General features: G+C 41.6%; 2 protein-coding genes across 3 annotated transcripts; one reads left to right on the top strand and one right to left on the bottom strand.

Moving 5' to 3' along the window:
- The first annotated feature begins 21 nt into the window (after positions 1 to 21).
- On the top strand, positions 22 to 1,779 carry znf830 (zinc finger protein 830). The gene has a single exon (XM_033650241.2). It carries the CDS (start codon positions 106 to 108, stop codon positions 1,144 to 1,146), a length of 1,041 nt encoding a protein of 346 aa, XP_033506132.1. The 5' UTR covers positions 22 to 105; the 3' UTR covers positions 1,147 to 1,779.
- Positions 1,780 to 2,293: 514 nt separating this feature from the next.
- On the bottom strand, positions 2,294 to 11,243 carry efcab14 (EF-hand calcium binding domain 14). 2 transcript variants are annotated; one of them, XM_033650239.2, is made up of 9 exons: positions 10,513 to 11,243; positions 9,597 to 9,745; positions 9,314 to 9,459; positions 8,332 to 8,430; positions 8,099 to 8,206; positions 6,424 to 6,576; positions 6,197 to 6,296; positions 5,976 to 6,107; positions 2,294 to 2,907 (listed from the first exon to the last, which is right to left on the bottom strand). In XM_033650239.2, the coding sequence occupies exons 1-9, from the start codon at positions 10,686 to 10,688 to the stop codon at positions 2,729 to 2,731; spliced, it is 1,242 nt and encodes a 413-aa protein (XP_033506130.1). In that variant the 5' UTR covers positions 10,689 to 11,243; the 3' UTR covers positions 2,294 to 2,728. The 2 variants fall into 2 exon arrangements, with proteins under 2 accessions (XP_033506130.1, XP_033506131.1); XM_033650240.2 differs by having other exon boundaries at positions 9,597 to 9,742; positions 10,513 to 10,833.
- Between the last annotated feature and the right edge of the window lie 3,598 nt (positions 11,244 to 14,841).

Here is a 14,841-nt window from a genome sequence, read left to right as displayed (position 1 = left end):
GAGACTATACTACGATGCACCGTTTGACGTCATCTTCATGAGACGCATTTCAACTTTATCGCCAGCAAGTAGCTAGCTAGCTAACAAGCTGCGTTGTTTTGAACGATGGCGTCCTCAAAGAAGGGGAAGAAAGTTGTGAATCAAGAGGAACTCCGGCGTTTGATGAGAGAAAAACAAAGACAAACAACGGACAAGAAGCGCGTCGAGTCTCCTTTCGCTAAATACAACAGTCTCGGGCACCTCAGCTGTACCCTGTGCAATGTGCAGGTGAAGTCGGAACTTCTTTGGCCGGCGCATGTTCTTGGGAAACAGCACAAGGAGAAAGTTACCGAGCTGAAGGGAGGAAAGATTCAAGCAGTGACACCGTTGGTACAGCCGCTGAAGAGGAAAGCACCGGACAGCGAGGACGTTAACTCGAAAAAGGCGAAACCGCCGTCGGGTGCAGGCCAGTCTGCATCAGGAGGGCTGCCTACAGATTTCTTTGAGAAACCCAGCGAGAAGGCAGCTGTCTCTTCACAAAAGTCTTCAAGTCTGAGTCTGTTGGCTGGAGTTTATGATGAGGACGATGATGATGATGATAATGAAGAAGAGGCAGGCCAGGCAGGAACCACAAATCCCCTTCCTGAAAAGCCTCAAGCTGCAGGACTACCCGCCGATTTCTTTGACAGCTCCATCCCGTCCACACCCACCATCTCCCACTCAGGATCCATCCTCAAAGCAGAGGTACAGGAGAAAAGCACAGAGAGGAAGGAAAACACAGCCGAGGCCCTGCCAGAGGGCTTCTTCGACGATCCTGTGAGAGATGCTAAGGTGCGCAACGTTGACGCACCCAAAGATCAAATGGACAAGGAGTGGGAAGAGTTTCAAAAGGAGATACGACAGGTGAACACAAAGTCAGAGGCAATCGTGGCGGAGGACGACGAGGAAGGTCGCCTTGAACGCCAGATTGACGAAATTGATGAACAAATTGAGTGTTACAAGAGGGTTGAAGTACTGAGAGACAAGCGGGATGTGGTGAAAAGCAAGCCTCTGCTCAGGAAGGAGGAACATATGGAGGTAGATGCCAGCATCGAGGAGGAAGAGGATGAGGAGGAGCTGCTGGGGCTTTTGTCCCGGGACTGGAGGGCTAAAGGAGCTCTGGCCTAACTCTCTCTAGAGCTCGTGACTGTGCTTGTCTTTTTTGCACAAGTTTATCAGCAATCCAGGAATTGTAAATATGTTTAAAAGCTCTTTACCACCTCTTTTTGTACATGTCAGACTGGATTAAATGTGATGCAGTGATATGCAACATCATTGTTAAACACTGTTAAGTGCTACCAGAAGATTGTGTCTCAGTTCATGACTTAAAGCAACCAGATGGATCACAAATCAAACTTTTAACTTTGTGTTTATTCATTGGTGTTCACACGAAAACACATTCATAAAACCTCCCCATGTACAGCAGCAGCATGGACCCAAAATCTATGTCATGATGGCCAAAGCTGTTACATTGTCCTGCAAAAACAAGTAGTCAGCTATGTTAAGTTTATAAATAATTTGTTCATGTTACATTATAAGCAACATGCAGAGCACAACAGAATTATTTAAAAATGTACAATGTTGAGATTAACACCGTAAAGCAACTTTTTTTACCAACCCCGACCCCCTTCACAACATAATTTGTGAGAATACATTGAAACCATTTTTTACAGAGTACAACAAAGTTTGAATTTGACAAATTTGTTATGTAAATACACCATTATTAGGCCCATAAAAATGGAATAAAATGAATCAAGTAAAGAGTGATGGTCAGTGCTTCTTATACTACCTGTTACAAACTGTGAGCTAGGCGTGACTCTCTGTCTACTGCAATTTTAAACAAGCAATATCTACGTCATTTTTGTTATTGCTACATATGCCTCATGAGTTACCACTTCAAAACTCTTTCCAAATGATTCAAAGTGTTCATAGCCCTTCAAAACTTGAACTGAAAGCTGCAAAAATAAGCAAAGAACAAAAGCAGAGACTAAACACATCAATCAAAATGGAGAAACTAGCTGAAAATAAATGAGAAAAAACACGGAGCAGGAAGAAATCATGAAACTGTTTAGCTTAGAAAAGAGCATACGTAAATCCTCACTCTTATGCTCAAGTGTGTGTTTCAGTTAGGTTAGGAATCTGTCTAAAAACAAAACGAAAAACTCACAAAAATTCAGTTTCTAATAGTAATTGTAAACATTCCTAAAAGTCTATCTCAGGCTCTATAAATAAGGTTCAGGTGAGTTGTACCAGGTGTTTGTGTTGATGGGTGGGGAGATAAAGCTAAAAAAATCTAAATACACAAAAATTTTACATCAAAATGAGACAGACTGGTAAAAAAAACCCACAGGTGCAGGAAAACAGAAGTCTGAGAGGTGAGAGTGGAAAACAGGATTCAAAATAAACACTTATTTCCACAGTTTATTTCATGTAAACCCTGGTTTGCTAAAATAAAAGCAGATTATTACACGTACAGGAAGTCACACGGATGAAGTTTAAAATTTGAGCATGTTTTGTAGATGAGGTTGTGTCGAAATAGACCTGGGAGGGCATGGAGTATGGGGCATGCCAGCGCCACTGTTCCACAATCAGTATGATAAATATTCAGTTCAGCAAAAGTGCAGCAATTACGGAAAAGGGTTGGGAACTTCGGACCCCCCAGACCCCGCTGGGTATTCAATACTGTTCACTGCTGTCAGTGATAATGTGCTCACAAACCTACAGCGGCTCTCAGCTCCGTCAGGGAGTACCTCTGGTCTCCGTCACTGTCAAAACACTTCATGGTGCGAGCTTTGGGAATTGATGTTCCAAATATTTTCTTCAGGCCGTGGTAGGGCAACGGGAGTACATTACGTCCATCGTCTGCCTGCTGGAAGATGAGATCCAAGTCTGTGAAAAGAACAGTTTGTATTCAGAAACAGGTTCATCTGTGAGGGCACTGCACTCTTGAACTGGCAGGCTGCACAACTGAAAATATTCACAATATAATTTTTTTGCCTCTTAGTATTTTGGTATATATGCTTATGTTCTCTTTTTTTGGCAGAGAGATTTATACCACTCCTGTGTCTGTCAGTCTCAAATATCCTTAATGATGTGAAATAGGGGCAAAAAATCCTCCAACCAGCAGCTCTAAAGCTCACAAACAAACACCTTACATCTCATTTGTATTTCTATACAAACTGCAGGTTAAGTTTTTATGGGTAACATGCTGAAAAATTTTTTTTCGACTTGGAGCAGTAACTTCCTTGTTATCACTGTGAGGTTACCAGGCTACCAGTGGAGACTTTTAATACTTTATAGGCTACTGGAAGACTTGAGGGTCATTTCAATCTCAGTAAGAAAGCCAATACCTGTAATTCCTAAAATGTCAAACTACAGTATGAATCACAATGCTTGTTTACAATAACTTCTGGGTAGAAACCCTCTGCATCATGTACATAAAATCAAATGATGCTGAGCATATGCTGCCTTAATTGGTTAGTTTTTAGCCACCTTAAAAAAAGGCCCACCAAAAAAAATCAATTTCAGTTTAAATGCACGCTATATTTAGTATATTTTCCAGGCTTTATCAACAGCCCGTTCCATCTGGGAACTAAAGCTGTTATATCAAAGCCACCTGACTTCAGTGACAAAAACAGTCATGTCACTTTGCAAAACAAGGGAGTTACTGGTCTACCACTACCTCCATCAGATGGTGTGTAAATAAAAGCGATGAAAATATTCCAAATAAAGCAAAAACTTACACTGATTTTGATTTTTTAGGTGACTAAAATGTGGCAAAAGTGGCAATGACCACAGCAGAAACGTCACATAGGTCAGACCACTGTTTTTGACTATATATCTTAACTAGAATTACCGCCCCGCAGTTGTGTGCCTCCATGTACCAGTCAAGTTTCTCTAACAGTTTACATCAATATCTGTGAAAACATGGATGCTTCACACATGTATTCCCCTAGCAGCACAGAAGATCTATACAATCAGCACGGTTTCAAGGTGGACACCAAAGATCTGTGTCATCAATTCAGTATCTGACCAAATGTCTCCCCTTCTGTTCCTGAGATCTTGAGTTATGGCCAAAAACATAAATTGTAAGATCACACTGACGTTGACTTGTAACCACCCAATTCCAATTAGGGGTGGGTCGGTTCTCGGTAATACCAATTCGGTTCAGTACTCCGTCTTGGACCGGGTTTTTTCTGGGAGACCGACTGGACCGCATACGTCAGGCCCAAACATACTTGGGTGGATTGTACGCGGAGTGGACTCCGCAGAGGTCTGTCCGGACTAAAAGCGGACGTCCGCAAGCCCTGTGCGCGCAAAGCTCAGATTTTACGACCACGCGGACTCCGCTCGACCCAAGTGTCAAAAGACTGCTCGGCATGTATTTTTCACATCGTGGGGATTTTTCATGGACATTTTTTACAGGAAACTACAACGCGAAGTGCGCTCGACTATGGAAGTCCGAAAGACTGCGGACATTCCTTGCGGAGTCCGCTCCGCTTATAGTACGCCCGAGTGTGTGAGCACCTGTGTCTGCCTCTTCACCAAGCGCACAGCGAGCAGGAGAGAGAGGGGGGTGGGGCGGGGACTGAGCTAGGGGGTGCGAGTGCGCATGCGCCGAGGCCTCTACTGTAGCCTGGAGTAGTGTTGCACGGTATACCGGTACTAAAATAGTACCGCAGTACTAGAGTATTCCAAACGGTACTATACTGCATTTGGAAAATACCGGTACTTTGAAATTGATTCAATTCATTAATTTAGTTAATTTATTTTACTCAATTATGCACACAAACGCCTTTCTTGTTCCTATTGGAGCACAGATTGCTCAAGTGGTGTGTATGACAACACCTGTATCAACATTCGCAGCTGGCGCACGTGAAAAAAGACAAGAGAAAGTCTGCCTCGCAAAGGGAGACAACACGAGACAACACAAACTTGGTGAAACATTTGAGCAACCAAACCGTGACGTCCGTACCGAGGTACTTACCGAACCATGATTTTTTTGGTACCGTTACACCCCTACTATTTATTGTTCTAAAGGTTTGTATCCAAAAGGACTTTTCCTTAGGAAAAAGTACCGAAGAGTATTGAAAAGTATCGAAATTCATATTGGTATTGGTACCGAAACAAAGATTTTGGTATCGTGACAACACTAGCCTGGAGTTTGTTTAACAGTGACGGGGAGTCGATAATGGCGAACAATTTAGTCCCGAAGAAATCAAAGAATGCGCCAATATGGCAACACTTTGGCTTTGAGCCAGACGAAGGAGGCAACCCTTGTTTGCACTGATTGGGTAAGCTAAACCTGCTAATTTATTTGTAAGGATAAATGAAACAACGTGTTACTGTCACTCTGTTGTCCTATGGTCGTTTTTTATTTCAAATGAGTCAATTGTGCCCCCAATTGGCGAAAATCCGGTATTACCGACTTGATACGGTTTTTCACAAAAACCGGACCGTTTTTTTTTTCTCATACCGACCCAACCCTAATTCCAATCAGTTTATTTTTTAGTCCAAGTGGACGTTTTTGTGTCAAACTTGAAGAAATCCCCTTAAGGTGTTCTTGAGATATCATGTTCACGAGAATGAGAGAGACGAGGTCACAGTGACCTTGACCTTTGATCTATGACCACCAAAATTCAATCAGTTCATTATTTAGTCCAAGGGGACATTTGCAACAAATTTGAAGAAATTTCCTCAAAGGTTCTTGAGATATCTCGTTGATAAGAATGGAATGTGTGGACAAAACGAAAAACATAATGCCTCTGGTTATGGCTATCACTGGTGTGGAGGCATAAAAAGTTGCAGTAACGGCCCAAAATGAGAACAGACATACACAAGTTTGCTGATTTTACCTATTGCTGCAACTGCCTGTTGTTGATTGTTGTTGTTAGTGTAACGTTACATTGATTCCTATCATGAAAGATGAGACATAAAACTTTAGTGGTCGTGTGCACCTTTCTGAGAGCTGACACCAGGCAGGACCACCGTCTCTGGGCACAGTGTCTCAGCGTTTCTCTTAGAGCGGTTTGGAGTTAAGAAGCGCGGGCGTCTGCTTGTCTGAGGCTCTATCAGTGGTGTGGATACCTCTGTGAATATATAAAGGAGAAAAATATATTTAAATGTAACATGGGGCAAAGAAAACCGCTGTAATGAACAGCTTAATGCTACACTGTACCTTGCACATTCCCAGGTGCTGCTTTGGTTGTAATGGCTTCTTTGACCGTCTCGGTTGCTGGACTTGCGCTGTTGATTGCTGCTGCGTCACTGTCCTTTGACTGTAAAGCACATAAAAGATAAAAAGTAAAATGCATCAAGTTGTCTGTTACTGCCTGGGCCAGTGATTCCCAACAGGGGTGCTTGTAGTGGAGCAGGAATTGAGTGTGACGCCTCCTGTTAACTCACCCTTTGCTTTGACCCGTTCTCTAATGACAGCACCCTCTGCTGAAGATCTGCGACAGTGGAGAGGAGGATGTGGATCTGCTCATCAGACTGTGTATGGTGCAGCTCCTCTGTCTTGTTGGCCTCACTCACAGCTTTTCTCAGGTCTGTTATGTCCTGTGACAACAACGAAAAAATTGACATAAAGCAACGTGCAGTTTACCATTAGATGAGAGTTTTCTACGACTCATTGGCACAAAAAGTTACAAGACTATGTGCAATATTTGCCAGGACTAAGCAATATGTGCTAATGTAGCATAATAATACTTAACAGTTTTTGTAGCATGCACGACATAGCACTTTATTAGTACTCTCGGGTCTCAGCTGAATTTAATTCTTGTATTTAATATTTTAACTTAACCTCTTAACTTTGTTACACTGTGCTGTATCACCAGGTCAAATCCCTGTGAACACTGACAATTTGGCGAATAAAGCAATTCTGATTAAATGGATAATCTCTGTCAGCGAGCAATTCATCACTGACCACATCATTATTGAGGCCACTGTCTAAAAAAACATGTAAAACTGTATGATTATTTGCTGATCCTCTTTTCCCATCCATTTTGCTTGTAAAAAAACAAAGTGGAGAAAACATTCTGCGGTTGTCTCAGATATCTGACCTACTTTCGCGCAGCAAACTAAAGCATCTAAGCTCCCAAAATAGATTGGCACTTGTTTCATGTATTATGAATGAAAACCCAACGCATGGATCCAAGAAAATGACAGGACCTTCTTAACCCGACGACTCTGTCAATGTAAGCCTGACAAGAACTGCGAAAAAACACTCATGCATGCACAAGTAAACATATAAACAAATTAATCTCGCAGTGGCAAACTTCACTGCGGTTTCTGGTTTGGATTCGTGCCGCACTTGAGCAGATCGACTGACATTTCATCACCAGACTCATCTTGAGCATATGTAAGGAGATTTGCTTCGACTCTAAGTGTGGCAAATATGCAAAAGCAACACTGCAACCAGGAAATGAGACGTAGTACATTAGACATTAGCACGCCGAGCTTTTCGATGAATTCACTTAAGCACAATGCACTGTTTACACGTTTTATAAACACTGGTCTCCATACATTCATGTGTAAATAATAAATGAGAAAAGCAGCCTCCAGCAATATTTGCAGTGAGTGTAGATAAGTAAAAAACAGACAGGATGTCAAACAAAATAACTGAAATTTAACTTTGACTTGAGCTCATGAAAAATCCATGGCCTTTGCTCGATGAAATACTGGAGCTTGCAGCCTTGTATACTATTTACAAAGGCACACAGCTTCAGATTCTCCTGTGATGTTTGTCAGTTGCCCACAACACTGTACTGACATTTCAGTAGTTTACCAACAGTCAGAAATCAGTCTGAAAGGTAAGGCTATTCTCTTTGGCTAGTCTGCCTCTCATTCAAACATTTATCATCCCTGTAAACACAACTGTCGATCCATTCTGAGATGTAAGATGGTAAGATGGATCCTGTGCAAGCAAAAATAATCTCAGAGTTAGCCTGAAGATGCATTTCTGGAGCCGTGAATGAGATGTTTAGGTTTGGAAATCCCATTCGATCTGAACATGTTATCATACCAACTGTCAGCTGTTCAGCGTCAAAGTACAAAAAAAACTATTGGAAATCGAATTTACCATCGTCTTCTTCAAGTCGTCGTCCTTCTTCTGATTTTCGAGAGCAGCCTGCATAGTCTTCACATCGTGCTGTACGCTTGTTAGTGTGCTGCCAATTGTAGCAACACTCTGGGAAAAGAAAGAACACTCTGTGAGATCAGATATGAAAATCTTCTACAAAAATAAAAAGAATATTAACAAGATAGCATTCTAAACCAATTTTCTCTTTTTATTCCTTTTTACTTTGCCTTCACCTTTTGGAGCTCTTCAACTGTGGTGGGAAGGCTGATTAAATCAGCGGCTGATTTCAAGTTGGCCTTTAAATGGTTTACTGCCGAGTCCAGCAAACTGATCTGCAGGAGTAAAATGACACAAAATCTTCAGTTACATCTCGAAGACTGAATTACCAATCTGTTTATCCACTTCCAAAGAAGACTCGCACAGCATTATAGAGTTGGACTGACTTCCAGTTTTGCTGGTTAGGTCCAGTGTACGAACTTAAAGCAGTTTGATTTTATGCAAACTGGCTAAACTGACATTTGCATTGTGACACCTTCTGGCAAATTAAAAAAGTAGCCCTCATCAACAATCTGTGCTGATGGTGACACGGGGCTAAATCCAACTTGTACTGCATTAGTAACAAGCAATAAGACAACTTGATGAACATAAAATATTTCTTAATAAACAGACTAATAGAGCCACTGGTGTCTGACAGGCTGTGAGCCAAGCACAACAACATGTGGGGATCATATTTCAGCAGAGTGGGGAGGAAGACAAGCAGCACATTTGTTTACTAGACAGTTTGAATGTTTTTTTGTGGAGACCAGACCAGACATGGTAGACTAAGTCTCTCAAGAAAACTAAAAGTGCACCAATATGGCAACATTTTGGATTTAAAGCCGACAAAAGAGGTGATGCAATGTGATAATAGTTGGATGCTTGTTTGCTATTAGGACACTGTGTCACTGTGTTCCACTTGCGAATGGCTGTGCGTAAATTTCAGTAAACAGGTCTAGTCTATTCCGGCTCTTAATATCAAACCGGTTGAACATTTTCACACTGGCCCAACCCTACTGTACTATGATGGCAAGTTAATGCCAAAAAAAAAAAAAAAACCATAACTGAAGTATGACCAAGGTGAAAGTCCAGATATTCTCCAACACTCTGTGATGAGCTCTGGTTAGTGTTTGACAGTGTGAGTGTGTGAGTGTTAAAGTAGCTTCAAAAACAACTGACCTTTCTGTTCATTTCTGTCAGGTTAGACCAGAGCTTGCTCAGCCCTTTGTCCCCATTCTCAATGTCATCAAGCTTTCTCTCCTTGTTTTTCAGGTCCTCACTCAGTTTTGGTATTTCACTTGATGACACCTTCTGGCTGGATTCCACTGTTAGAAAAACATCACAGTGGTGTTAAAGGCAAAAGAATGCACATGTAGATGGAATATAAAATGACGACGTGTCCAAAGGGCAGCAAGCCTTTTATGACCATCACAAGGTGTGTGTGTGACACAGTGAGTCTTACTGCTGTGCAGCTTTTCTTTCAGCGAGTCTAGATCTTCTTTTAGAGCAATCTGCATCCATATGAGTCCAGCACAGGCCATAACGCAGGCAGCAAGTATGATGAACAGAAACAAGGGGTAGCACACATTGCAGCACTGTGTGTAGCTTCTTCTGTAAAGAGAAGAAACATGTAATGTTAAACATTACAACTGCACAGCCTCTTACATTATTAATGAGGGAGATATTTTTAGAAGGCTGCATTCGGTGTCATGGGAATTATGAGGATTGCTGGTAAATAATGGTGTTTTGAAATATGGGCAATATCATCATATATTCTTGATGAATGTTGTATTGATTATTTCTAATTTGTCTGAAATAAAGCAGCAGGGGAATAAAAAACCTTGACCATGGTGGTAGTGTGCAAGATAGGTGATACTGTGCTTTGATCTGAGCACATCTGAGTATTTATATTTTTCTTTTAACCTCTGCACAGTGCTCCAGGGCAAACGAAAATGAGACTCTTTGTACTTTTTTTTTGATTCAAGATTTATCTTTGTAATTCTCCGGCACATGTGAGTGAAGACAAATGAAATAGTATGTACTCTGGTTGCAATGTGCTGGGCAACCTAGTGATCTACAAGATTAAAACAGTCATAAAATAATCCTCAAAAAGAAACAACAAATAATTAATTGTTAAAAATCTCATATATAATGCAAAAAATCAATTGAAAATGAATTCACTTAAGTTAGTTGATGTGAAGTAGCTGTTCGTGATTAGTAGTAGTAGTAGTAGTGTTCTTTAAACAAGTTACTCCAACCATCCAGATTACTTTCACTTTGTATTTTAATAGGAAATGTAATAGCATTGTTATACAGCAAGTTAATGACTGTGTAAAAACACCCTTACACAACATACAGTTGTTAGACAGGTTACTCACTTCCCAAAGTTAGCTCCGCTGCTCAGGTTGTTGAACTCATCATCATCCGAGCTGGAGTCGGACTCCGAGTCCGGCGGCTCGGTTCGGAGAAGTCGGTGACCGGACCCCTTTTTGGTCTTCTTCCTTTTGCTGTCCCCGAGTCCAATCAAAGCATTCAGCTCCTTCCTCTTCTTCATCTTCTTCTGGGGGGTCAGCGAACCCGCCGAGCCCGATTTAAACCCGACTAAATCCAAAGTTTTGTCCAGTTTGGTGGATGTTGTCGTTTACGTAGCGGCTAAGCTAACTTTAGGTTATCTTGCTAGCTTGATTTTCAACCACGCAACGTTGCTAACGGATACAAACACATCGGACTTTGCCGGTTGGTTGCCTTGGTGATTTACAGCTAATGTATAAAAATTATCAACAGTTGATCGGCATTACGCAACTCCCACCAAAAAGCTCCTCCAAAACAACTTTTTCTACTAGCTCCCTGGCTGTCACATACGTTAGCTAACTCGGCTAGCATCTGACACCTTTGCTAACGGTAGCTAACAGCGGCTGGCTGTGGCTACTGTGCTATCACATCGTCACAGCGAGGTTTTAAAATGCCTGCCTCGCCGTGGCTCATATTGGAAACACTACAAAAAGTCTTCAAGTAGATTGATAAAACCTATGTATCGTAAAATCAAAATACACGGTACAGCACTTCGAGCGATCTGTCCTGCTGCCTGTATTGTTTAGGCAGGGCGTCCGAGTAACCTCGCAGCTGATTGGTTCAGCGCGCAGCTACAACTTCCGGTGCTCTGTTCTGTCAGGGAACGACACAGAGCACAACACCTCCCGCCCCCGTTTACCACTTTACATCGATGCTGCTGAAAGTCAAGAACAATGTAAGTATGTCTAATTAGCTGAGGTGGAAAATGAAGTGGAGATATATGTGAAAATGTTAGATTGAAGTAGCTCAAGACGATGAGAAGAGCTGCCGGTGTGTAATCGTGCAAAAATAATGAACGTTACCATTTGAATCAATGCGAATAAATGCTAGATATTGGTGCCAAGCTAAACTTGACTGGTTGATTGCTAGTTCCAAGCCATAGTCAGTCCCCATGTCAATTTAATTGTATGCCCCCCTTAAAGAGTGGATTCAATTTAATTTACCTCCACCCCCCTTTTCTACATCTGAGTGTGTTTAATTTTGCACTAAGCTTTTATTCTGCTCATTAAAAAAGGGCAGTGGGAGGTTATTTTGTTTTGGTTTTAATCATGAAGCCAATTTCAAGGTCCAGTGAAATAATCCAACAGCAAAGTAGGTCATCTTTATCGTTTGTCACTTTATTTTCTATTTGCAGTATTTTAATTTTTTATGTGTGTGCTGTATGCTGAATATTATATTGTTTTACAACATTTCCGTTGCACACATTCATGATTATGAGCAGATAAAAGAGTACTTTTATGTATTGGAACATTACTGATTGTTTCATGTTGGATTTAGTCATGTTTGCCTTACTGTGACATATATTTATATTGGAAAATACCCGTATTGATATAATTATTCCAGCCTCAATGCCAGCACTAATCAGAGCCATTTGTACCGGGGAGGAAACAACCGATTATTCTCATTATTGATAGATCTGTGCATCTGAATTTTTGCCAGAACCCAATTAGATGTCCTCATATTGCTTGTTTTATCCAAAATCCAAACATGTTCGGTTTACAATGATATTTATCAGAGGAAAGCAGCAGATCTGAGCATTTTGGAAGCTGGAATGTGCCCATTTTTCAGCAATAAACAACCCAGACAATGTATTTATGATGAAAAATTGCTATTCATTTTCTGTACATATGCTAATTGTTTATTGGAGTAAGCGTATCTCTAATTTGCACATTTGTAGCCTGTGTATTGTTATATCTACAGGTTATCCCTCAGGTCTGTGGTGTTTACATAATATTTTCATGAATGCACCACAGTCTATGAAACAGGATTTAATTTTTGTTTCATTTCGCCTCTTCCAGCAGGGGTCTGGCAGAAATCCAGCTGACCTGGAGCGCTATTGGGCTGACCCAGCAAGACACATGGGCTGAGGCGAAGCAGGGTCTCTGCAGACTGGCCTTTAGCTCTTTTTCATTGAAAACGGACTCCCACTGGCCTGCTTTTGGCTTTGAAAATATGTTCCTTTATGTGCCTGGCCCCCCATACTTCCACACCACAATACTAATAATAATGACACTGAATGAAAACCTCCACACTGGACCAATTTACAAACTCACAAAGGAACTGAGATGCTCCTCAGCATCTCAGTATGAGTTTGGTTATTGAGTTGCAAGAGATGAGGCCTACTGCTGATGCTTTATTATCCCCAGAAAAGAATTTCTCAAGGCAGTGCTTGTCAGTTCCCAATAATAGCATGATGCCACCCACACAAATACAAAACTAATATTATAATAGTCAGACGCCTGTGCCTGCCCCGTTATTTAAGTGCATTAAACTGGGAGGTAGCTACTTTATTGTTTTGAATGCATTTACAGCGAACCCAGCGGCGATCTGTAGGTAGCAGAGCAAAATTCAATCAGCGGCTCGTCTCCTCTAAGAACACCTGGTGAGGGGACAAGCATCACGCTGAGGGCCCGCGCAGACCCCTGCCAGCGCGAGGCTGCAAATCAAAGCATCAGAGGTGTTTCATCTCTTCGATGGAGTCTCAGTTTTTCATCCGGGGTTAAGACTGAAAGGATGACACTTCAACTTCTGGCTTCTCACATCTACAGCCACGAGGTAGGGAGCATCAGGCATTAAGAAGCCCACCACTCTGATTACTACAAAACACTTGTTTTCACACTTTGTTCACAGCGGGGTCTCTCATATTCTCACCAGGAGTGATTCCTGCAAGTGTCGGACAGGGAGCTGCCTTGGGTGCTGACAGGGAATGTAAATAGTGGTGGCATGATAGGAAATACTGAATAGAATTGACTGCTAATTGAAGGCTTTCATCTGACATGGCAGACTGTGTGAATACAGATTATCATCAGTTGGAAGCAGGGCTGCAGTTAGAATACCAATTTCTCTCACCAGGCGCTTCTACCGTTTATTTAGAGTCTTTCAACCATTATGTTGGATGACTCAACTAGTACATGAAAATTTCATCATGAAATATACGCTGCGCTGGCTGACAGATGAAATGGGACCCACATGGTATTTCGAACGGTGACACATGGTTGAACTCGTGAACTTCATCTCTGACAGCTGCCGACTGATGCTTTATTAGGAGACAAACATGATTTACAGTAAAGCACGAGCTTTGTAATTTATTTGCTCAGCTTTCATTGTTTGTTCTTGATCTCTTTTTTTGTGTCACTGCAGGCCCTCAAAGCATATTTTCTTAATCATCCTGTTACCATGAGGAATGGGGACCAACACAAACACGCAAATTGATCCCAAAGTAGAACCGTTTTTTCAGTAGAGAGCCAAAGTCATGACGTCGCATCCAGACGAGACTCTTCCACTAGCGTGTGGGACTCACTGCAGGGTCTACTTTCCATACTCTACAACAGATTATCTAATCAACATGACGTAATGAGATTGCTGCCATCATAAAGGGGGTGTGTATTGTCTGCAAAATCTTGAGTGATCATCGGTTTTTAATCCTTTCTGCTTAATTTCACAACCTAGCTTACATTTTGATTGACAAACACAAGGACCAACATGATGTTTGACTATTGGGAAGCCCTTATTGGTGATTTTAAGGCAGGAAATGAGAGAAAACTCACCCTGATTGGTTGGATGCCTTAGGTTGTCTAGTTTTATATAACACCACCACTAGCTTAAAAAATGAGTTGCCAAAATGCAAGACCAAATACGCAGGCTCAGAGTGTCGCTATTATACCATTATTATATGACTTATTAGTATGTTAGTATCACCTGTTAGGGACCAGTTTCAGTTTTGTTCGACGCTCCTGTCATTTACGTGAGCGGTCCTGAAGGGCGCCAGCCACTTTTTACTTTGCAATTCCTCATGGTGGGATATAAAACTGCAGACTTGGATTTGTCTCGTCTTGTTACTCATTCAGCACACAGAGTAGCACTTGAGCATGTTTGCATGTTGATATCTGACCAGTTCTCTGCACTGCTATAGACTGTACCTGAAGTGGTTTTTCCCTGACGCCATAGTTGTGTAGCAACAACAGACCAGGGGTCTCATTTAAAAAACAATGCGTAGGATTCGTACTAAAAATGTATGTACGGACGTCCGCAAAAAAATATTCAGCACAATCAGGCTTCCACCTTACCATCTGCGTCGCCATTTTTCCATCTCTGAAATGTTCTTAAGCATGAGTCAAAGTTTCTCCCATTAAGTC

Source organism: Epinephelus lanceolatus, chromosome 12 (genome assembly GCF_041903045.1).
Source record: "Epinephelus lanceolatus isolate andai-2023 chromosome 12, ASM4190304v1, whole genome shotgun sequence".
Classification (NCBI taxonomy): Eukaryota; Metazoa; Chordata; class Actinopteri; order Perciformes; family Serranidae; genus Epinephelus; species Epinephelus lanceolatus.
The sequence above is the reverse complement of the archived record's forward strand: the minus strand, read 5'-3'. Positions and strand labels throughout refer to the sequence as shown.

What these genes read in the sequence shown, in the direction of transcription:
- znf830 (XM_033650241.2), top strand. Translation starts at nt 106, where the DNA reads ATGGCGTCCTCAAAGAAGGGGAAGAAAGTTGTGAATCAAGAGGAACTC.
- efcab14 (XM_033650239.2), bottom strand. Translation starts at nt 10,688, where the DNA reads ATGAAGAAGAGGAAGGAGCTGAATGCTTTGATTGGACTCGGGGACAGC. An exon ending in GAAAGAAAAGCTGCACAGCA is followed by an intron (nt 9,460 to 9,596) that starts GTAAGACTCACT and finishes TTTTTCTAACAG; the next exon opens with TGGAATCCAGCCAGAAGGTG. An exon ending in ACGACTTGAAGAAGACGATG is followed by an intron (nt 6,577 to 8,098) that starts GTAAATTCGATT and finishes TTGTTGTCACAG; the next exon opens with GACATAACAGACCTGAGAAA.